Below are 24,253 nucleotides of genomic sequence, written 5' to 3' on the forward strand. Positions count from 1 at the left end.
CTTTTGAGATTCTTTTTCCATCTGGCAAATTCAGCTTAAGGCATTCTTGTCATTGGCTTTTTGAGCCTCTTTTGCCATTTGAGTTAGTCTAGTTTTTAAGGTGTTATTTTCTTCAGTCATGTTATCGACTCTCATTTCATGGTTTTCTTGCATTCTCATTTCTTTTCCCATTTTTTCCTCCATTTCTTTTATTTGGTTTTCAAAATCCTTCTTAAGCTGCTTTATTGCCTGTAAGCAGCTTATTCTTTTGTTGGAAGCTTCTGGTGTAAGAGTTTTGACTTCAGTGTCTTTCTTCCTCTTTCATGCTTTGAACCTTTTTGTCCCCAAAAAAGGAATTTAGAGTTAAACTTCTGTGCTTGCCTTGGTTCCCTCGTTTGTTCATGTTGCCACTCAATTACTTGACTTTTGAGCTTTTTGCCATAGTACAATTCTGCTACCAGAGTGGGGAGCTTTGTACCAATCACTGGGGTTTTCTCAGCTGCTGGAGCTATTAGTTGGGTGCTCTCTCTGAAGCCTCCACATGTTATAGCAAACTGTTCACACACCCTAGGACCTCCACCCTAGACCGCAATCCAGATCCTAGCAGGTAAAGCAAGAGTGATTACCCCTCAGACTGGTCTCTTGGTCCCCCTACAATCTGCAGGCCCAGAGCTCTGAAGCAGCCACATGGCAGTTGGCTGCATGTCTGCCGCCTCAGCTGCTTCTCGCCCCAGGGGCAAAAGCCGGACCGTACTCCTGAACTCCCAGGTCCCAAAGTCCACACTGTGCTGACTTTTCACTTTGTGCTTAGTATGTATGGGTTGATAATTATAGAAACTGCCACAGCTGCTGGTGATCTGAAGTTGCTCCAGCTAGAGGCTGGTTGTGGCCACCTGAGGCTAAAGCTTCAGGATAGTGTGGGGTTGGGCTTGGCTCCCAACACACTGTGCTGGCTGCTTCCTGCTGGGTTGTCTTCCGCAGGAGGTTAACTTCTCTATGTCATTTTGTGGGTTCTGTAGCTCCAGTGTTTGTTTACAGTCATTTTTTATATGAATTGGAGGAGGTGGGAGCAGGAGCCCTGATGAAGTCCTAATCATTCTTTTTTGGAGGGCAATTGGGGTTCAGTGACTTGCCCAAGGTCATATGGCTAGTTTTGTGTTAAAGTGTATGAGGCCAGATTTGAACTCAGGTCCTCCTGACGCCAGGGCTGGTGCTCTATTCACTGCACCACCTAGCCACCCCAGTCCTAATCATTCTTAAGGAGCAGGCCTCCTTAATAGACACAAAGTACAGAGGTCAAAAACTCTCCACCCCTAGATCATATTGTCTTAAATCTCTTCAATCAAAAAAATCTTCTTCTTGTTTGGACATTAGTTTCCAGTCATCCTTAATTAGTAAGTCCCTAACTCAGTCATCTAATTGTAAAGGTCAAAGTTTTCCACCTCTTGTAAATCATGATCTTCTCAGTTTACATTAAATACCCAAGGAGACATCTTTTCATCTTAACTCGAGGCTGGCTTTCCACTTCCATGGTTCCCCTTCCATGGTCCCAATTCCTTGTTGTCCAGCTCCTTGTCCAGTTCCTGTTCCATACTGAAGTTCACAGTGTCTAGTGCACTTCAAGTCCTTCACAGTTTCTCTTCCTGACAAGGCATGATTAAGGAAAAAAAGCTTAACAAAGCCACAATAACATCCATACACATTGCCAGCATCCTCATCAATTCACTTTCTGCCTGTGAAATCAACAATAGACCCAACAACAAGGTCTGAGGAGTCAATACAAATCATCGGTATAGTCCTTGGGCCTCTGAAATCAGCAAGACCCTCCTTCAGGATTTCTGTACGTGTACAACAAGAAAATTCTCTGTCGGGGCTTCTGAACAAGCAGTAAGGTCCCAGGGCTTCTGTAAAAACAGCACTGTCCTCTATTAGCAGACAAATTTGACAAAGTAACATCAAAATAGAGAAATTACTGACACCACAGCCATGCCTCCTTCCAGTTCTCCTCTCTTCTCATTTCTCAGTTCTTCTCAATTCTCATTTCTCTTATCTGTTCTCTTCTCTCTCTCCAGCAGTAGCAGTCCAGCCTCCAGATGCTTATTCCCAAAAGTTCTGGTCTCTCTCACTTGGGTTTTTCCTTATATATGAAATTAGCTCCTCCTCCCCATTCTGCCCCTTCCTGTTACTTCAACAAGTATATCCCACTGTGGGATTCACAAGTTGTGGGTCTTAATAATTGACTTGAAACTAAGTGCTAATAAGTACCTGTTTGATTGCAAATACAAGGGGCAAGGGAAGATCTTCAAATTTCCATTACCATTACATTTACTCATTGTTAATTTCCTATTTCCAAACTTATTTAATTGAGTCTATGATCTCATCAACATATATATTACCTGTAGTGGTATAGATTATATTCATTTACAGTTTTTCACCCTTTTATAACTTTTGCCCATGTTCCCTCTAAAAACAAAGACAAATAATTACCACAAACGATCCACTCTGTATGCTGGGTGCCTTGTTTTAGATTGTTTTGTAGCTATCAACAAAGCATTCTGGTTGCTCACAAATTATACTTTGCTCTTGCTTTATGACAAGCTTGTGTCCTTTCTGGTCACGCATCTTTCTGGTAACATCCTTTGTACTGTTTCTCTGGCACATTTCTTCATTGGTTATATGTTGCATCATTCTTATACATCTCTGTTGGTCTTTGGGTGGTCAGTAATATTAATTCTTTAGATATAGTAGTATTCATAATACAAAACCATACATCACTGAATGAATATTCATGTCCCCAAATGACAGGTCTTATTTCAGTGAGAAGCTTAGGATCCTTACAGATGACACACAGTTCTTCCCTCCCTCAAACAAAATAAACAAACAACAATGATAGCAACAATACCTGCACTCATCATCTAGCTTTCTGTTCCTTCCTAGCATTTTATTGTTGCTCAGAGTTTTCAGTCATTTCTGAGTTTCCTTGATCACATTTCTTGGCAAAGATAGTGGAGTGGTTTGCCATTTCCTTCTCTAGCTCAATTTACAAATGATGAACTGAGGAAAAAAAAAGCAGAAGTGACTTGCCCAGGGTCACACAGCTTATAAGTGTCTGAGTCTAAATTCAAACTCTGGAAGATGAGTATTGCTGGTTCCCAGTCCAAAGTTCTAGCCACTGTACCTTCCACATAGTAAATACTTAATAAGTGCTTGCTTCCTGACTCTTCCTCTTCTGTTTTAATTTATTGTTCATGTCTTTGTTTGTTCAGCGTCATTTTCCTTTGCCCTACTCTTTCTCCTTTCTCTCTTACTGAATGAGTCCATTTAATTACATATTACAATCTGGACAAAACATATTATTTTTTCATTCAGTTTCTCCATTGTGGCTATTTAGTCCACACTCTTTGAGTAATTATAGATCTTCAGTTTGAAGATTCTAGAAAGTTTCAGTATTTGACACAGCAAAATGTTATCTGCAGATTCAGAGGACCTTGTGATACAGGAAATGAATCTTCCATTTAGATTCTGTATTGGATATCCTCCACGACAGTGACAGAAATCTATATTGAACATACTTTTCATTGTTGGAGATTCATTAGTAGAGGGTTTTGGAACAGTTATTTGTTTTTCTAGTAATCTTATATGATTTTTGACGTGTGTCAGCCAAGGTATACACACACTTTAAAATTTCTTTATTTTTAGTTTTCAGCTTTCACTTCCATAAGATTTTGAGTTTCAAATTTTCTCCCTCTCCCCAAGACAGTGTGCAATCTGATATAACCTCTATATATTAAACATTTTCACATTAGTCATGTTGTATAGAAGAATTAGAACCAATGGGAAGATCCACGAGAAAGAAGAAACGAAAGAAAACAAAAAAAGAGAGCAAATAGTATGCTTCCATCTGGATTCAGACTCCAAAGTTGTTTCTCTAGATGTAGATAGTATTTTCCATCATGAATCTTTTGGAGTATGTGCACACCTTTAAAGCATATATATATATATATATTTAAAGTGGCATTTTGTTTTAGCAGCTTAAAGTCATTTTTATACTTAAAGAGTAAAACACGTTAGATTCTTGTGTTCTCTCCAACTGATCATGATATGATTTTTAAAGATTTTTTGTGCTATAGATTATCATTTTTGGATCCCTATAATTTCTCCTCCTTTCATATATCTTCTTCGTCAAAGGTGTCCTTGAGGGCAGGTTTATATGATGCTTGTAAAACTTCCATAGAGATACAAAAGACATATAGGTTGGTACTTACTGATGTTTTCTTGTTTGCCTTTTTTTTCTTCTTGATAAAACATCTATATTGTTTTTATTTTATCCTACTATGAAAATTGCTGCCATAAAATACTTTGGTGTTTTGGGGACCTTTCTCTCTTTGACCTCCCTATTAAGCATATAGTGGAATCTTAGGTCACACTTACATTTTGGTCCCTTTCCTAACATGATTCCTTACTACTTGTATAAGATAGTTCAATTAATTCATAACTCCATCAGCAGTGTATCAGTGGGCTTGTCTTTCCCCAACTCTTCTAACATTGACTGTTCATATGTTTTATCAAATTTGTTCATTTATGCCCACACCCTCTATCTATGTATATCCCTTTTAAATTTTTGTTAAATTTTGTTAAAAGCTTTGCATAGCTATATTACACAAAATTATATTAAAATTTGAAAGCAATTGAAATGCCCAGTGATAGGTTGTAGCAGCAAGCACACTAGCATACCCAGAATGGCTGCTAGCACAGGTTCTTAGATCTGCTCTTCTAAGGGAAAGCAACTCAAAATGGGTTAACAATCTTGCTTTAATCAAACATATATCATTTACCTAGTTCAGGGGGAAAAGTCAGCAGCCTGAACTTCAGAGAATACAAACAGAAGTTACAAACAGACCAAAAAAAAAAAATACAGACAGAGAAACAGATCAGCAGACAGGTCTTCCAGCTGTCTGACCATTGCATCCATACCTAGTTAGGTACCAGAGAGGGAAGCACCAACTTTCAAAGCAGGGGGCTCAGTTGCTGCCCAGACTCTCATTTGGCCAAATCACACAACTCTTCTCAAAGTGATCCCCACGGCAGCACCTCACATCAGGGTATATATAGCCTCCTCCTGGGTCAGAGAATGTCACAACCCTCTTGACCCACTGCCCAATCACAAAGTAACAAGGTGTGGGCGTTCCTGAAAAACAAGCCTCCTGCCACAGGCTCCATGTGACCACATTCAGCCTATTAGGGGGCACAGTATGTATTTAAATCAGGGAAGGTTCGCAGATTCACTTAAGCTTATCAGGAGCCAAGGGACAGGGAAGATCTGCAGATTCCCATTATCATTACACAGGCTGATGATAAAAGTTCAGTGCATTATTAGTATCATAGAATAGTATAATGTAATTAGTATCAACAACTATGAGAAATATCAAGAAAATTGGAAGTAAAAGCAGAAGAGTGTCATACACATTGTTTACTTTTCAGAGAAGAAAAATGATGGAAATAAGGAAAGGCCTTGGATAGGGACACTTGGAGAAAAAATGTTTTATGATACTTTGTGTTGAAATTAAAATGTAAATAGTTACTAAATAAGTATAGTTGTTTTATTAGTGTCCATTATTAGATTTGTAATAAAACTTAAAAAAAGACAACAAATATTGTATAATCTCAACATATGACACAGATTCCTAAAAAATATGCCTAAGGGCTTTTTTTTTTGTTTTTAGAAAGTCAGAGAACATTTATGTAGATTATTGAAAAAAGCAAATACAGTTAATATTTAGTTACTAGCTATAATTTCTGAGTTCAAAATTGTTAGCACAGATTACTAATACTTTGGACAAACCATTATATCTTTCCGAGTTTCCCTTCTTTCTCCCTCACGGGATTATTAGGAGGAAAGTACTTTTTAAGCCTTCAGTTAGGAATTATTAGTAAGTAGAATAGATTAATGAAATAGCAAAGTAAAAAACAACCACGCAAACTGTGCATATACAATTCTTTCATAAAGTCATTTTAAAAAAAATCTTTATTCTTATGGGACCCTGAGAATTAGAAAGGCATGTTAGAAAGCCCATAGATGGATGAGTCACAGTTTGTGGGGTTAGAGGAGAATATTTCCCATCCTGATGATTATACATTACTATTATATCCTTTCATCTTTGACATTTAATTTATATGTAGATAGCATGTAACATACAGATAATTTAATTACCTTAATAGGAAGTGGTCAAAAGGACTTGAAAGATATTTGAAAGAATGTTCCAAACCAAGAGACAAATCTCAAGTTTCATCTCACACAGAATAAAGTGCCAAAGATGACAAAGATGAGACTAATGTGATAATAAAGTGATTGTGGAAAGACAGCGTGTTGGTGGTGTAAATTGGTTTAACCATTCTGTAAAGCAGATTGAAATTATTCTAAGAAAAGGACCAAAATGTTCATTGCCTTTTGGGCCAGAGATTTCAGTACTAGGAATATACCCTAAGGAAGCCAGTAATAAAAAGAAAGATCTAATGTATGCCAAAATATTTGTAGTAGTGCTTTTCATAGTAGCAAAGTACTAGAAATAAAGTAAATATCCACTGATTGGGGAATGGTTAACCAGAGTTGTAAGGGGCTATTAGGTGCTGTGTGAAATGAAGAATATGATGACTACAGAGAAGCCTAGAAAGACTTTAATGAACAGATATAAAATGAAGAAAGCATTGCCAAGAAAACTCTAAACAATGACTTACAGTAATGTAAATTTAAAACAACATAAGTTTTTAAAAATGAAAATTTCCTGCTTTGAAATTATGATGCCAAGTTTGGCCTGCTACAAAATAGAAATAAGAATGTATCTAGCTCCCTTCTTTAAAAGATTTAATTCTAGTCCTTATTCAGGTATTTGTTAGGCAAGAGACATAATCTCTATCTGCCATATTTTTTTCATATGTAAAGTAGGAATATTGCATTTGCTTTCCCCAGGGTTGTTGTGAGGATCAAATGAGATAATGCTTGGGAAGTGTTTTGCCATTTTTTTTTTTTTTTTTTTTTTTTTTTTTTGCTTTATTGGAGGGAGGAAGGCAGGGCAATTAGGGTGAAGTGACTTGCCCAAGGTCATGGCTAGTAAGTGTGTCAAGTGTTTCAGGCCGGATTTGAACTCAGGTCCTTCTGACTCTGGGGCTGGTGCTTTATACACTGTGATGAGAGTAATTTCATACAGTGCTCCTCTCCCTCCTTTCCCTCTATTTATAATGAGTTTTTGTTTCTTTTCACATTAGAATCCTAAATTTAACTGATTATGTTGATTCCTCTTTGAACAGAACCAATGAGAATAAAGTTCATATGATGTTCATCTCCTTCTCTCCTTCCCCTATAGTATGTTTTTATGCCTCTTTATGTGGCATATTTTACCTTTTTCTGCCTCATCCTTTCCTTTTCTCCTGTTACAGTCCCTTTGTACCCCTTAATAAGGTCTTTTGTCATCAGATTAATTAATTTATACCTACATCCTCTATGTACATCCCTTTTAAATTTTGCGATAATTATATATATTTCAATGTTGACAAGTATCAGCTTCTCATGTAGGGATGTAAACAGTTTGCTTATTGAATCCCAAGTTGTGCGTGTGTGCATGTGTTTTCCTTCTTTACCTGAGTCTTGTAATTGGAGAGCAGATTTTCCATTTAGCTCTGGCTTTTTCATCAGGAAAGTTTGGAAGTCCCTTATTTCATTAAATGACTATCTCTTTGTCTGAAAGATTTGCTCAGTTTTGCTGGGTAGTTGATCCTTGGTTGCAGTCCTAACTCTTTTCCCTTACTGAAATATCAAATTTCAGTCCCTCGGATCTTCTAATGTAGAAACTTCTGGGTCCTGTGTAATCCTGACTGTATTTCTGTGATATTTGAATTATTTCTTTTTGGCTACTTGCAATATTTTCTCCTTGACCTTGTAATTCTGGAATTTGGCTACTACATTTCTTGGAGTTTTCAATTTGGGATCTCTTTCAGGAGGATTCTGGTGAATTCTTTTGATAACTGTTTTCCCCTCTGATTCTAGGACCTCAGGACAGTTTTCTTTGACAGTCTCTTAGAGGATGTTGTCTGGGCTGCTTTTTTCATCATGGCTGGTAGAACAATAATTCTTAGATTATTTCTCCATGATCTGCTCTCCAGATCAGTTGTTTTTCCAGTGAGATATTATTTTGCACTTTCTTCTAATTTTTCAATCTTTATGTTTTGTTTGATTGACTCTTGATGCATCATAGAGTCCTTAGCTTCAATGTAATAATTATAATTTTTAGTGAATTATTTTCCTCAGTTAGTTTTTGAAGCTTCTTTTCCATATGTTCAGTTTTCATTTTTAGGGAGGTATTTTCTCCAATTTGATTTTGAACCTCTTATCCCAATTCAACAATTTTACTTTGTAAGGATTTGTTTTCATCAGTGAGATTTTTTTCCAATTTGGTCACTGAATTAGGTTGTTCATGTTCACTATAATAGGACAGCCTGGATCTTGATTTCACAGATTCCTTCTTGCCCAATGCGATTGCCTATGTCCTGAATTTTTAGAGTGGATATCTGCTTCTGGGGTACAGATGTACCATGCTTCTCAGGCTGGGAGGTAGGGTTTTTGATTTTGTGTGCTGTAGCTTCTGGGTGTCCAGACTGAGGCCAAGTCCTGGACTCTCAGTGTTTCCCCTGAGTTACCCTGAGGCTCACAGAACAACCTGTGGGGGAGGTCTGGCCACTTCAGGTTTCCACCTCTGTGCCCCTGGGCTACAGCTCAGGCAGGCTCAGCATCTTGTGGCTGGCAGCTCTGGTGTCTGTAAATTCCCCTGGTGGTACTCAGGCACACCTGGGCTTGTGTTGTTAGTGCTTGCTGGCTCCACCTCCTTGGGTTGTGGGGCTCCTACAGGTCAGCGGAGGTGGGCTTGTTGGGATGCCTCTCTCCCTTCACTTCAGACTTCATATGGCTTCAGTTACACCCTTTTCTACGTCTCCCAAGCATGAGGCTATTTCCACTAATTCAGGATTTTTTCTGTGTGGGACATTTATCTCTGGGTCAGGGAGGGGGATTAGAGCAGTCAGGGTTTACTCAGCCATCTTGGCTCCTGGATAATCAGGTAGGTGATTTTTAAACATTCAGGCTGTGGGCTGGGAGCCTCAGGAGAAGCTGCTCTCGTTGATGTGGGCACTGTGCTTTCTCTTACCCAGCTCAGACTGATCCTCTCTCCTGTGGTGAGATGGCTGGGAATTGCCCTGAGGCTGAAAAGCTGCAGGTTCCCTACCCCTGCTCTATATTAATGCTAACTAATATAATGGGAAATGTGGGTAATGTAAGAACAAGATAACAATAGCTTTTTAACAATTTGTCACTGAATGACTTCCCTTTTTTCCTGAGTATATAAACTTCTTTATAAAGTTTCTTCATTGGTATTATTTACAGTTCTTATTGCTGCTTGAAAGAATTGTCTTTGCTTTTCATCTTTTAATTTCTGCAATACAGCCTTTTCATGACTTTCCCTCTAATTTAAAATACTTGTGTCTTTATGAGTGTTATAATGCTGATGAGCGTTGAATTTCTTTAATGTTCATATTCTTGAATCACAAGGTAAGCAAATCATGTTATCTTTAGTTGTTGTGTTTACAAGATAATATTGCAATTCCCAATCCTCAGATAAAAAAATCTGATTTTTTTCCTTCAGCATTCTCTTGGTCATTTTTCAATGTAAAAATGGTGCTTGCATGAAAAATGGCTGATAAATCAGTCCACAAATCAAATTGCACATCACTGTCCCTCAAGATGTACTTCTCCATTTTGTCATGATGGTCTTTTAAGCAGATGGAATTAAAAAGTACTGTCGAGCTGTGTGACTATTCACAAATTCTCCTTCAAACAGAAGCACAGTGTGCTACTGTAAAAAATAATTTAGTAATCTTTTTTCTAAAAACTGAAAATGAAAGTCTCCATAGGCTTTGCAGACCTTATTAGCTCCTCCTCTAGTGCTCCTGTCTCTTATTTTGACTTCATTTTGCATCCTACAGCATGAATTATTGCCTGAATAACAATTTATATCTCTGTAATTTATTCAATTCTCTTGTATTAATAGAGCACAAAGGGAAAAAAAGGAAGGAAAAATGAATCTAGATTGTGTCCTTATTAAAAAAAAGTTAAATTCATCCATAAATTGAAGATGATAGTGAATTTTTTGAAGATGCATCTTCTTGTCTGTGCATTTATTTGATCTCAAATAGTTAGAATCATAGGGGTCATTGTACTATGATGTCAGCTGTCATGAGCAGTGATAGATAGATAGATCACCTTATTTAAATGTTTTTGTGGAGAAAGAAAATTCCCTTCTGTGTTAGCCTGCCAAATCATTTTCACACTGTCTTGTAAAATATTTCCTTTCCTATGTCTTCTGCTAAATCTCTTGTCTCTTGCTCTCCTTTTCTCAATTACTAGTCTGTATACTTCTCTGTCCTGATCTTCCAAGTTTTTACTTATCTTACTTGTCTTCATTTCAGAATATTGAAATTATTTTTCCTCTTGTCTCTAATGGCTTTCCTTTTATCAAAACTAGTTATATTTTGTTTTGTCCATCAGAGTTTCAGATTTTTATCTGTTTGCCAAGACTTTGCCCCATCAGTAATTCTTAGCCCATCTTTTAAATTTCTCATTGTGTTATGTAATCTTTAGTGACTATCCTTTCCTAATGTTTGACCTTCTCTTAGATACCCTCTTCTAGATTTTCATTATCATACTTTCTCTCCTTCATTTCCTTCTGTCTTGTCTTTTCCTGGGTCACCTTTGATAAATCTTCATCCTGTCTGGTCTTGCTAATTGTAGGTGTTCCCTGATCCTAGAACTTCTGTACCTCAAAGTGTAGTCTACAGACCCCTGGGTTCCTGACACCTGGTGCCTGTGAAGTCAAAACCATTTTCATAATAATATTAAAATGCTATTTATTTTTTTTTTCACTCTCATTTTCTCATGAGTCTACAAGAGAAATAGAGTACAAAGGGAAAAAAAAAAGGGAAGGAAAAATTAATCCAGATTTGTTTCATCAAAGTACATTGATGTGGAATTTTCCAGAAAACATGTCCTATGATTTAAAGATTTAGCCACAACCATTAAAACTGAGTTAATTTCTCATCTGCAGAATTGACCTTCCAAAAGGACACATTTGCAGACATGGCTGTACTTGCTGTTTTGCCTTGTGCTCTTTCTTAGCAGTCACTAAAAAAGTCAATACTTAGCGAAATACATACAGATGGCAGTGAAATATTCAAAATGTTTATTAATCAGTTAAAAAAATTATGGCTAATTAACAATTGTGTTGACATTTTTCAGTGATTCAGTGGTATAAAAGGTAGGTAAAATTGCTGACTCCATTGCACGCATTAAGGCAGTGACCCCAAACTGTAGCAGTAGTAATTGTTTTTTTTTTTTTTACTACCATGCATTGGTAGTTTAAAAAAAACAAACCAGTTTCACTTGAATACTTTTTTTGTTTGTTTTTGTTTTTTTTTGGCTTTTGGAAGGCAATTGGGGTTAAGTAACTTGCCCAAGGTTACACTGCTAGTTTTATTTTTGTGTGGGTGTTAAGTGTCTGAAGCCCTAACCAAACTCAGGTCCTCCTGACTCTGGGGCCAGCACTTTATTTACTATGCCACCTAGCCGCTCCCACTTGAATACTCTTGATGAAGCAAATAAAAATTATTCATTTTGTTATTTTTTGACCATCAAGTAATAGATTTTTAAAATATTCTGTTGGACAAAATGGGAAGTTCATCTTGAGGAAAAGTGTGTGGAATTTGATTTGTGGGCTGACCTATTAGCATTTTTCATGCAAACATCATTTTTACATTGAAAAATGACTGACAGACTATGGTTGTTCACATTTGGGTATTTACTTGGAAGTTTCTCAAAAATGAATGAACAGTTTATCACTTCGGGGAAGACAACTACCAGTATTTGTTAATGGTTGTTAATAGTTGAGCTTCAAAACAAAAATCATATTTGGAAAATTTACATCAATTACCTTAAGCTTGACAGCTTCCCAATACTTAACTTTTCTGATGAGATTGGTGGTGATATTAATGAAAGTAACTTCTAAAAATAAATAATGAACCATGTCAGTAATTGAACGATTTACATAAGTAAACAGACCTGTATTTTTCAAATGACCAATGCATGATTGGTACAAAATTTCATATGGATAAAAGGTCCATTCAAAGTGCAAGGAAGACCAACAGATTTTAATTTAACTGAGTAAGAAAAGTACATTGCTGTGGTTTCAGATTCTATCTGGCAACTAATCTTTAAGAATCTACTTGTTCATATTTGACATAATTTACAGATATTCTGTATATTATCTGAAAAGACTCTTTAAAATGTGCTTTCCTTTTCCTGCTGCATATCTGTGTGAAATTAGGTTTTCTTAATACTTCAATCAAAACAACACATCAGAATAGATTGAATGAAGAAGCAGATGTGAGATTCCAATTGCCTTCTATTAAGCCAGATATGAAATATGTAAAACTGCTGTTTATTTAAAAATCTATTTTAAAATTTACTAGTTTTAATTTCTAATGTAGGTAAATATCTATAGATATAACCATGAGGGGGAAAAAAAAACCTCAGTGGAATACTTATTTTTTAAGAGTGCAAAGGGTTTGTGAGAGCACAGAGTTTGAGAAATGTTACTCCATACTCTTCTCCTTGATGATTCTCAAATCTACTTATCCATCCATGTCATTCTTTTACTCAGAAAACTCCAGTGGCTTCCTATAATCTTCAGAATCAAATATAAAATCCTCTGTTGGGTTTTTAAAGTCCTTCGTATTCTGTTCTGTCCCCTTTCTACATTTCCTGTCTTACACCTTAGATCTTTTCTAAGTACTTTCTTATCCATTGACTTAAGCCTCCTTTTTGTTCCAAGTCCAATAGCTTATGATCTCCTGACTCCAGGAATTTTTACTGGTTGTCTCTCTGGTCAGAAATTTCCTCTTCACTTTTGCTTCCTAAAAGTCTCATAATATTAAATCCTACCTTCTTGACTAGAAGGTCCTCCTTAATGCTAGTGCCCTCCTCCTGGCATCTCCAATTCCTTTTATATCTGTCATGTCTTTACATAATTGTATGTTGTTTCTCTAATTATATGGTGAGCTCTTTGAAGACAGAGACTATTTTGGCTTTTCTAATATCCCCATAACATAGTGCTTGGCACATAGTAGGCACTTAATGAATGGCTTGTTGACTTGACAAAGATATCTAAATCTTATTATGCCCTTAAACTTAGCAGCATTTTCCAATGTAGCAAAATGAGACATGTAATAATAAAATTAATATTTTGAATTTATATATTGATGATTTAGTTATTTTAAAAGTATATTTTTCTTTTTCCTCTTCATTTTTTGTTTGGATATGCATTTTGTTGAAAGGTAAATCAAGATACTGAAAAATATACTAAATTAGGAGTACATTTCCCAGAGGATGTTGGGAATATAATTGTGCTTTGAGAAATGATAAAAGGAATGAATTCAGAAAAACTTTGAAAGATTTGTGTGAAATGAAGTAGCATCAGGATAACAGTGTTTAGAATAATAGAAAAGGAAGCAACTCTTAAAGATTTAGACATTTTGATTTCTGTCCAGAAAACTGATAATAAAGCATGAATTCTTAGGTCTTGGCAGAGAAGTGATAAACTGTACATACAGAGTGAGACAGATATTTTCAGATATGACTAATGTCTGAATTTGTTTTTCTTAACCATGCTTATTTATTACAAGGGAATATCTTTGTTTTTATTTTACTTTTTATTCTTTTATTCATTGGGAGGCAGTTTTATGGAGGACTAAGTAAAAGTGATGCCAAAAGAAAAAATGTTGATGGAATATTAAAAATGACAAAATAGAAGGAAGTTGCAAAGGGAATTGGCAAGCTAAGGGAGTTGGTACTGTCATGTTCAATTTAACATGTAATTTAAAAAGTTGTATACAGTATTATTTAATCGTTTTATATACAATCATTTCTGTGCATGGGAATTTTTATGTTTATAAAAAGTTCAATAAAAAAAGTTTTTAAAGTTGATTTTATGTCCTTGCAACTAAGGTAAAATGAGAACTTTCTTGAGAAATGTTTACTTCTTTTTTTGGTAACCAGAATTAAATTTCTGTTTTGTAGGCAGAAACAACAAATTTCCAATCTGCATCAGAGGATCAGAGATAATGAATTACGAGCACAACATGCCATGTTGGGTCATTATGTAAATTGTGAGGATTCTTACGTTGCAGGTTTGCAGGTAAAATACAGAAGGCATTATTTTAGGAATGTTTTGTATTCTCATACCTTACAACTCAAAGAATCTATCTTTGAACCAACTAATTGTTTAATTTTTGTAGAGATTGAATAACAAATCTCTCTAGGAACTTTTTGCTATTGTTCTAGATTGCCATGTGGCAAAATTTGTTTCACATATAAGGTATAGTAGCATGTTGTAGTTAATGTACAGATCACTTGACTTGGAATTAAGGGAGACCTGGGTTCAGATTCTATTACCCACCCTTAATAGTTGGTAAAGTCATAGGCAAGGTGCTTAGTCTCCCTTAGCTTTTGTTTCCTCACCTTTAAGATCAAGATGATACATTTCAAATGAGATAATATAAAGTTGTGAAAATATTTGTGAACTTTAAAGTTCCTTATGAGCATCAGTTGTAAACTTCTCCATCTACCATCAATTTTATTCTTTAGTTATTAAATTATCAGTTTATTATATAAGGTAGCTTCACCAAGAAATTCCCTAATATAAATCTCAGAGGTCCTTTTTATATCAAGTCAATCCACAAGCATTTATTAAACACTATGTTGTAAGCACTGTCCTAAGGCTAGGGATACAAAGGACAGTAAAATACGTTACTCCTGCTCTCTTTCAAATGGGAGAGAAAATATTCAAATAACTATCTATACACATATTATATGAAATAAAAAGTGATCTTAGAAGAAAAAGGGGAGATACAGAGACAAACTGGGAGAGACCTCTAGTCAAAGGTAGGATTTTATACTAGTCTTAAAGGAAGCTAGGAGTCAACAATGGGGTGGAAGAACCATTGTAGGCAGGGCGGATATCATGAAGCAAATGCATGGAGTCAGGAATTCTAGGGTAGGGTTCAGAGAACAACAAAAAAGGGCCAGTCACTCAATTTTAAAGTATATGGAAAGGAGTCAAAAGTAAGAAGATTGGAAAGGTAGGAAGGGGCCAAGTTATGGAGGGTCTTAAATGTCAAACAGATAATTATATATTTGATACTAGAAGTAATAGGGAGCCAGTGAAATTTATTGAGTTTGGGGTAGGGTGAGGTTAGGTGACATGGTTAGAACAGGACTTTAAGAGTATCACTTTGCAATCAAGATTAGGAGGGAAGAATTTTTAACCAGTGTCTCTGATAAAGGCCTCATTTCTAATATAAATATATATACACACAGACACAAACACATACAGAGAGGGAGAGGACTGAGTCAAATTTATAAGAATACAAATCATTCCCCAATTAGATAGATGGTTAAAAGATATGAACAGGCAATTTTCAGAGAAAAATTAAAGCTATCTATAATCATATGAAAAAATGCACTACATCACTATTGATTAGGATAAATCAAAACAACTCTTAGGTACCTCATCACATCTATTAGATTGGCTAATATGACAAAATGGGAAAATTATAAGTGCTGGAAGAGATGTAGTAAAAATTGGAACACTAATGCATTGTTGGTCGAGTTGTGAACTGATCCAACCATTTTGAAGAGCAGTTTGGAACTATACCTGAAGGGCTATAAAAACGTGCATACCCTTTGGCCCAGCAATACCATTTCCAGGGCTGTATACCAAAGAGATCACATAAATGGGAAAGGACCCAGTTGTACAAAAATATTTATAGCAGCTTTTTTTTGTGATGCCAAAGAATTGGAAATTGAGGGGATGCCCATCACTTAGGGAATGGCTGAAGAAGTTGTGATACATGAATGTAATGGAATACTGTTGTGCTATAAGAAATGAGGAGCAGGTGGACTTCAGAAAAACCTGGAAAGACTTACATGAACTGATGCTGAGTGAGGGGAGCCGAGCAAGGAGAACATTGTACACAGTTACTGCCACATTATGCGATGACTGACTTTGATAGACTAATTCTTCTCAGCAATGCAGGGTTCTGAGACAACTCCAAAAGGATGGAAAATGCTGTCCGCATCCAGAGAAAGAATTATGGAGTCTGAATACAAATAGAAACATACTATTTGCTCTCTCTCTTTTTTGTTTTGTTTCTTCTTTCTTGTGGTTCATTCCATTGATTATAATTCTTCTTTTCAATGTGACTAATGTGAAAATATGTTTAATATGAATGTATATAGAGAGCCTATATCAGATTGTATGCCATCTTGGGGAGGGGAGAAGGTATTTATTTATCTTTTTTTTAATAACTTTATTTATTGGGGCGGCCAGGTAGCACAGCAAGTGGGAGCACCGGCTCCAGTGTTGAGAGGACCTGGAGATCGAGTCCCGGGCTCAGATGCTTGGCACCCACCCAGAAACACCTGGCCGTGTAACCTTGAGCAAGTTACTTAACCCCAATTGCTTATGGGTGGCCAGGTGGCTCAGCGAGTAAGATCACAGGCTCCAGTGTCGGGATGACCTGGATCGAATCCAGGCTCAGATACTCAGCACCACACCCAGAAATAACTGGCTGTGTAACCTTGAGCAAGTTACTTAACCCCGATTGCTTAAAAAAGAAACTATTTATTTTTAGTTTTCAGCATTCACTTCCAAAAGTAACTTTGGAGAGAACAGTTTGGTTAAATGATGAGGTAGGAAGCCCAATAGATGAGGATTTAGGATCATATGAGAGGAGTGGAGGCATCTAGTACATACAGCTCTCTCAAGGGTTGTAACCACAAAAAAGAGGAGAGATAGAGGGCAACAGCTAATGTATATAGATCAGGTGAGAGTTTTTTTTAAGAGGGGATGACACATAGGCAAGTTTGTTTTCAGATAGGGAGGGGTTGAAGAGTAGACAATGGAGATAGTGGGAGTAATCAACCAGAGAAGAAGGGAAGGGGATCATGAGAAGGGTTGCCTCTTCACATGAGATAGAAGTGAAGGATAGGTAGAAGTTTGAGTCATGGAAGGAGAGGGAGCTTTCCCTTTCATTTGGTAGGGTATAAGATCAAATTCTTATCTGGGTTAGAGGGTGGGAAGAAGGGGATCTGTGATAGGCTCGAGAGATGAAGAGGTTTAAAATAGCTGCTCTTCTGAGTGGTGTGCTGAAGTGATTAAGGAGATATCACTAGTGAGGTTCCATGATACTGTGCTTAAGGTGTGTGTGTGTGTGTGTGTGTGTGTGTGTATGTGTGTGTGTGTGCGTACATATATAAATACATATATGCATATATGTGTGTGTGTTTAGATTACAATAGCAACTATTTCCCCCCTTTTATCAGAACCATTTCACTTTTTCTAAATATTTTGATTCAGTGTTTTTATACTAGTATTCTAAGACTGTCGTAATTAGGCAGTCAAGGTGGTAAATGCATAATTTGAAGGGTAAAAAAAATATTAAAGGCATTATAATAGCATCTGTCCAGCAGAGGGCTCTCTAAGATAGGAAGCAAGGATAAGTTTGGGGGTTGAGGGGGGCAGAGGAAGCCCCAAAAGGATATTGAAAAAAAGATGTGATAGGTGGTTTTGGGATGTTTTCTAGGGAATCAGAAGAAGTTACAAATAAATCCCATTTGGAAAAGTAAGAGGAGTTTACTAAGGTGAGAGGAGCATCATGTGAATAATTCTAGGGACTGAGTGGCAAATATCTACAGCCTAGCATAATTTCATTTTCTTCATTAAAAACTAAGTAAAAGCATGCTTATAAGAGTAAAAATGTGTTGCTAAAATTCTCTGTTGCTTTTGATTATTTTAATAACTCTCCAGTAGCAAAAATGACCATGTTGATCAGTGAAAAAATAGTAGGTATTTGATCTACAGTAGTGTTCATTAAATATGATTTGTAAAAGATAAATTTTCTTGGGAGCTCTTTTAAGATTATATTTTAAAATATGTTTCTTAATGTTTTTTTTTAAACACCAACTAATTTAACAATAATAGCTAACATTTATGTAGTGCTTTCAGGTTTGCAAAAGTACTCTACAAATATTATCATACCTGATTCTCACAATAGCCCTGGGAAATAGAGGCTATTATCCCCTTTGTATAGATGAGGAAACTTAAGGCGGAGTTAAGTTTCTTAAGTGTTAAATTGCTATGAGGTGGCTGATGCTGGATTTGAATGCTGGTCTTCTGCCTTCAAGTCCAACACTCTATCACTGTGCCACTTAATGTTAATTTAAGGTGGACTGAGGAAAGTAGGACATTTTTGTATCTGAAAGACAAAAGAAATGATACCTTTTGGGTTAATAGAGAAATGAGGCTTTCATCCTAAAGCTTTAAAGATTCTTATGTTCTTTTAGTGGTGGGATAGGTCTAAAGAAGAAAAGAGGGTTTTGATTTCTTAATGCCTTTTACTGGCATTTACCAAGTGGTAGGCACACACACACACACACACACACACACACACACACATATATAGCTAATTACTTTAAATTCTAAGCCTTCCTTTAGAAATCTAAGGATACACTTTGTTATAGGAGTATATGTAAGGTCTTTCCACTCAGATCCCATACTGATACGTCATTATGGTATAGAAGTAATTGACATCTGAATTTTCATAAGCTCAAGCTCTGGTATATCCTACCAAGGTAGAAAGTTCTTAAGTTACTCACGTGGTGAGAAAGTATATTTGTCTCATCTATGTGCCAGCCTAGTTATGCCTGGGGAAGACTCATAACCTGGTTGATCACATTGGGGTGAATATTTTGGCCACAAGTTGTGAAATAATGACCAGATTTGGCTTTGATGAAGAGATGATAAACCTTCTTTTAATTTTACTTTAAAAAAATGTTTTCTAGGGGTAGGTGGTGTAAGTCTTATTTACTCCTAAGGTGAAAAGCTTATCAAGTCTTATCACTAAGTACTGTTGATAAGCCTTTTTTTGGTGAGAAAGCTTGTTTTTTTGTTTTTTCTTTCAAACAATGTATATGGCCATTGTTGTTCTTCATTAAAAGCTGTCAATGAAGCTGGGGACCTTTTATTTCCCCATCTTATCTGAGCCTGGCATTTTAGTCTGTTAATTTTTAGCAGGGGTTACTTCATATGGAATAGTAACATAAACTATTCTGAAAATTGATTGCTTTAGTTATATTTTTAAGTATTATCGTTACTTTTTGTTTTCACGTAAGGATGAACCATTGCCTCATAAACTTCCCATTTAACCCTCAAATTAATGAGTATTATTTATGTAAAAGCAATTGACAAAATGAGTCTGACAGCATGATTTTCTTCACTCATAAAATCCTGTACACTAAGAAGAAAAAGATGCTTCAAAAATTAGTTCCACAGAACCAATATTGGACATTAAAATTAGTCAGAGCTTGACAGTTTTTACATGTTGTTCTTCTAATTCTGCTTACTTAAATTCAGCATCATATCATCTAGTTATCTCAATGTTTCTTTGAATCTTTGACATTTTCCTTCTCTTAACACGTTTTTCTCTTAACTATTAATATTGTTTAACTATATTAATATGAAGGTACGTGCTCTTATCACCATTTTTAGATGAGGAAACTGAGGTTTTCCAAAAACCTTAAGTGACTTGGTAGTAAATATCTGAGGCAGGCTTTGAATTCAGGTCCTCCTGATTGTAAGTCTACCACTCCATGCACTGGACCACCTAGCTAGATGCTTCACGTTCTTCTAATTCCCTGAGACTAGAAATTATTTATGTTTTTGTCTCTAGCACCTGGCATATAGGCAGTTAATGTCTGTTAGTTAATGAACAGTTACAGTTGTTTTCCTGATAATCTGGCACATTTTGTACCAGCAGGTTCTTAATTTTCCTGTCTTCACACAGCCCTTCCAACATGGACCATTTCAGTCTTGTATTATCTTGTTTGTTTGAAGATTATGGGATGACACTTGATAACCTATTTTCATTTTCAATTCTCATCACGATTTGGTTTAGTGTTTCTTGTCAAATGTATTTTATGAAGTCATAGTTCTCTGTACTTTAAAAAATAGTAATGCAGCTTGGATTTAGAGTCATAGTATTTTAGAACTGAAAGGGACCTCAGTTTCCACCTAGAAAGGCTAATTGATTTGCACAACATCACGTGGTTAGTGAAAAACAGTCAGCTTTTGAACCTAGGTTATCTGATTCCAGATCTTGGATTCTGAAGTATGACTTCTATGGATTCATGCTGTTATAGGAGATATTTGAATATTTTTTAAAATTTTGATTCATGCTGAAGAAACATTTGTATCCTACATTTGTTTCTATAGAATTGTTTGAACTATTTGATGCCATTGCATTTAGAGAGACAGATTGTTTCCATATGTTGTGTCTATTTCTCATACAACTCTGAGTTCTATATGAATATACTAAAGCATAAGATGAAACTGATTTGTATTTTTCTTTCCAGATTCCTTCTGGGTCATTAAGACAATAATAAATCTTTTTAACCCCCTCTTGTCTTTCTCACCTAGCAACCACAATATGATAATGCTTCACTTCAGGCTCCATTTCCTGACCGATCAATATCTCGCCCTGAACATGAGGAACTTGAAAGAAAGCTTGCTTCTGCTGAAAAAGAACTTTCACAACTCAATGAGTTTCTCAAGCAAAGTGCAAGCAAATCTAATGAAGAGAAGAAGAAACTGGAAGAGAAGGTAAACTTTTTTATAGTGTTTTATTTTCTGGTCTCTTAGTGTAGTGGCTTCTTAAACCGAATTGATTTGCTTTGTTGATTTCCAAGACAGTCTATAGAACTGGGAGAAATCTTGAAATCTTCCTTTGAGAGAAGGAACCTTGGATACGTATGTGTTCATAGAACATAGGAGCATATAAATATGTGCTGACTGTGCAGTATTTAAGCTATTAAAACTTAAAACTACACTAAGACTTTTGGGACACCCTGGACATATAGAAATATTAAATTCTTTATAACTAGCATGTATAATTTTTAAAGTTAGTTGCCAGGGCCAAAGTTTGACACCAGTAAACTATTTCCCCTCTATTATCATCATTTTCCATCTGTGTCTTGCTTCCAGGAAGAATGAAATCAGGCTAAGTTTTCCATGTGTGTTGGTTAGATTCAGTTTAAAATCATTTGACCAAGCAAAAGCTCTCATTTTCAGAGATAAAAAGACAGTACAGTATAGCAAAAAGCAGTATATTTTGATTTAAAATTCTAAATTCAGATTCTATCTCTGTGACTTGATATATTTGTGACTTTTACCTATAGTTCTTAAGTCTGTTCATCTGGAAAGTGAGTGAATTATACTAGGTTAGCACTAAAATACCTTCCAGTACTAAATCTGTTTTCCCATTATCCTATTTTTATAGCATTTAAACTTTTTTTTGATAGCACTTACACATTTCTGATCTTATTTCATCTTTATCCTGACCCTGTATGGTAACATCCCTATTTTACATCTGAATAAAGTTAACCAACAGAAACTTTAAACATTACATAGATAATTAGTAGTAGAGTTGGTGTTAGAGCCAGGTTTCCTAATATTAAACCATTGCTCTGTCTTTTAAACTTCCTAAGTTATATGAACTTGGGAATCAGTATATTCTCTGCATTCAACCAGGTTTGGGCTCCTCAATGTATGGATTTACCTTCATCATACTTATTAGCATTTGTGTCATTAAAATGGAATTCATTGTCTACAAATATGTGTTATGAAGTTCTCTTAACTGATCATCAGTTTTCTATAATAGCTTGCAAGTGAAAACTCCTCAAGGTCCTCTGTTTTATGCTTATTCCTCAGTGTATTTTTCTAGTATAATTCCATGTTTGCATGAATATGCAATCAATAATCATTGATGGTAAGGGTAGACATGTATTTTCCCCCTTAGATTAGTCATTAATTTATTAATTATGATTTAATGAAAATAATTTCAAGTACTTAGTCTGGCTTTTGTGTGTGTGTGTGTGTGTGTGTGTGCTTTTTGGAGGGGGGACGGCAGGGCAATTGGGGTTAAGTGACTTGTCCAAGGTCACATGGCTAGTAACTGTTAAGTGTCTGAGGTCAAATTTGAACCCAGGTCCTCCTGACTCCAAGGCCTGTCCTCTATTCATGGTGTCACCTAGCTGCCCCTATTTTTCTTTAATCATTGTTCTTACTACTAAAGTTTTTTGTTTTTTTTACCCAAGTTTTATACTGTTGATTGTACAATGTAGGGCTCCATTTTCTATTACTTCCTGTCTCAGGAAATAGGAACTCATCTTGAAAGTTCTGAATAAGATATCTTCTAAAGCAATTCAGTGGTTATATTTATAATTAATAAAAGAGGGTAATTATATTAACTGAGAATTAATGTAGTTAAATTAAGATTCTATTTATAAAGTTTTGCTTTATAAGGCTTTAATTTCATTATATTGTCTGGTTAAAGAAGTCAGATAATATCAGTGTTTTAGCCACGTTTCTTATTCAGATTAATCTTTTATAATTATTATGCACTTGAACCTATTTCTCTCTCTTTTTTGCATTCTGTGAAGTAATACACACCTACACAAGTAAACTTATGTAATATCTTTATTTAGAAGATGCTATCATGTATTTTCTTAGTTGTACACATTGTAACCAGAGAGTAGAAGCAATACTCAGTGCAGTTAATGATTTCATCATCTACTTGCTGCTTTTAACTCAAGGTTTAAAATGACCAGTCAGTTAAATACAATTTTACTAATCAACATTTAGGGTAAATTGTATTCTATCTTGTAGGGTGAATCCCGAGTAATGTTTTTCCTATGAGAACTGACATCAATGACAGTAGAGAAGCTCATTGGATTCTTTAACTCCTGGGCATATCAAACAGAAATGTTTTCTAAAAAACATAGAAGAAAAACTGGTTCCCTTACCTGAATTCAACTTTGTCAAAATAGCTTCACTTAAAATAGAAAGAACTTAAAATTTGAGTTGGAGTAATCAGGCCTGGATAAACTTCATTCATGAAAGAACTGGAGGATATTATTGTTAGTTATTGTTATTGTTAGCCACTGTTAGTGATTTCGAAAGACCATGGGAAACAGGAAAGGTACCATAGAGCTGGATGATGTCTAGATCTGCACAACAAAGATAGATACTCTAGGTTACAAAACCATTTGAAAATGAGGCTTTTTTTCAATTCCTTTGACAATTTTATGATGCAATTTTATTTTTGCTTTTTTTTTTTTTTTTTTTGGAGGGCAATTGGGGTTAAGTGACTTGCCCAAAGTCTCACAGCTAATAAGTGTGTTAAGTGTCTGAGGCTGTATTTGAACTCAGGTCCTTCTGAATCCAAGGCCAGTGCTCATGATAAAATTTTAAAAGAATCTTTTTCAATCATTTAGAAGGGGAATGTAGTGATTACAAAGATGTATCATGCCTTCATCAAGGACATGTCTGCCAAACCAAATTCCCTTTTATTTTTAACTGAATAGATCTGATAGACTGGTAGATTAGTTGTATGCTGTAGACAAAGCATGTAACTATACTTCAGTAAAGAATTTTTCATGCTATATTTATGAAGAGTATCAGGAAGAAATTCTTGAACAGAGTATAACCTTGGCTTTCTCTTCTCTCTATTTTATGTCATCTCAATTCTTATTTAACATTTTTGTCAGTGACTCAGATAAATACATGTCATTGTCAGATTTGCAGATAAAAGAAAGGTTAGTTGAACATGTTAATTGATAAGATCCAGAAACTAACAGATTAGAATGATAAGCCAAACTTAGTTTATATGAATGTGAAGTCTGACAACTTAGACCCCTAAATAAACTAAGTTTCACAAGTATAAGGGTGGGGAGGCATTCCTGGACAATAGTTGATGTGAAAAAGGGCTGGCTGGGTATTTTAAGTGGACTTTAACTACCATGTAAACCAACAGTATGACACTCTTTTTTTTCTTTTCCATCTGCAAACTTCCATCAGTATCTCTATACAGGTTATTCCAAAATCCATGTATCCAGCCTTTTAATCTTTTAATCTTTCTTTTGATCTCAAGTTCTGCACCATTAGCTGTCTATTGCTTATTTACCTTGATGAACTGCAGGCATCTCAAATTTAACATACCTAATATGAAATTCATTATCTTCTCTCCTAACCTGCTCTTCCAAATTTCCCTATTTCTTTTTAGG

General features: G+C 35.6%; 1 protein-coding gene across 4 annotated transcripts in view; it reads left to right on the plus strand.

Annotated features, from left to right (window-relative positions):
- CEP85L (centrosomal protein 85 like) overlaps positions 1-24,253 on the plus strand; it is a 266,510-nt gene that overhangs the window by 215,605 nt on the left and 26,652 nt on the right. For all 4 annotated transcript variants that reach the window (XM_069076970.1, XM_069076968.1, XM_069076967.1 and 1 more), the window contains exons 5-6: positions 14,153-14,270; positions 20,610-20,792. In XM_069076970.1, coding sequence (XP_068933071.1) covers positions 14,153-14,270; positions 20,610-20,792 — 301 coding nt within the window. The remainder of the gene's footprint in view (positions 1-14,152; positions 14,271-20,609; positions 20,793-24,253) is intronic.

The sequence above is a fragment of the Petaurus breviceps genome, unplaced genomic scaffold, assembly GCF_028583685.1.
Source record: "Petaurus breviceps papuanus isolate PSGF00001 unplaced genomic scaffold, PetGlider_PUasm1.0 90977, whole genome shotgun sequence".
NCBI lineage: Eukaryota > Metazoa > Chordata > Mammalia > Diprotodontia > Petauridae > Petaurus > Petaurus breviceps.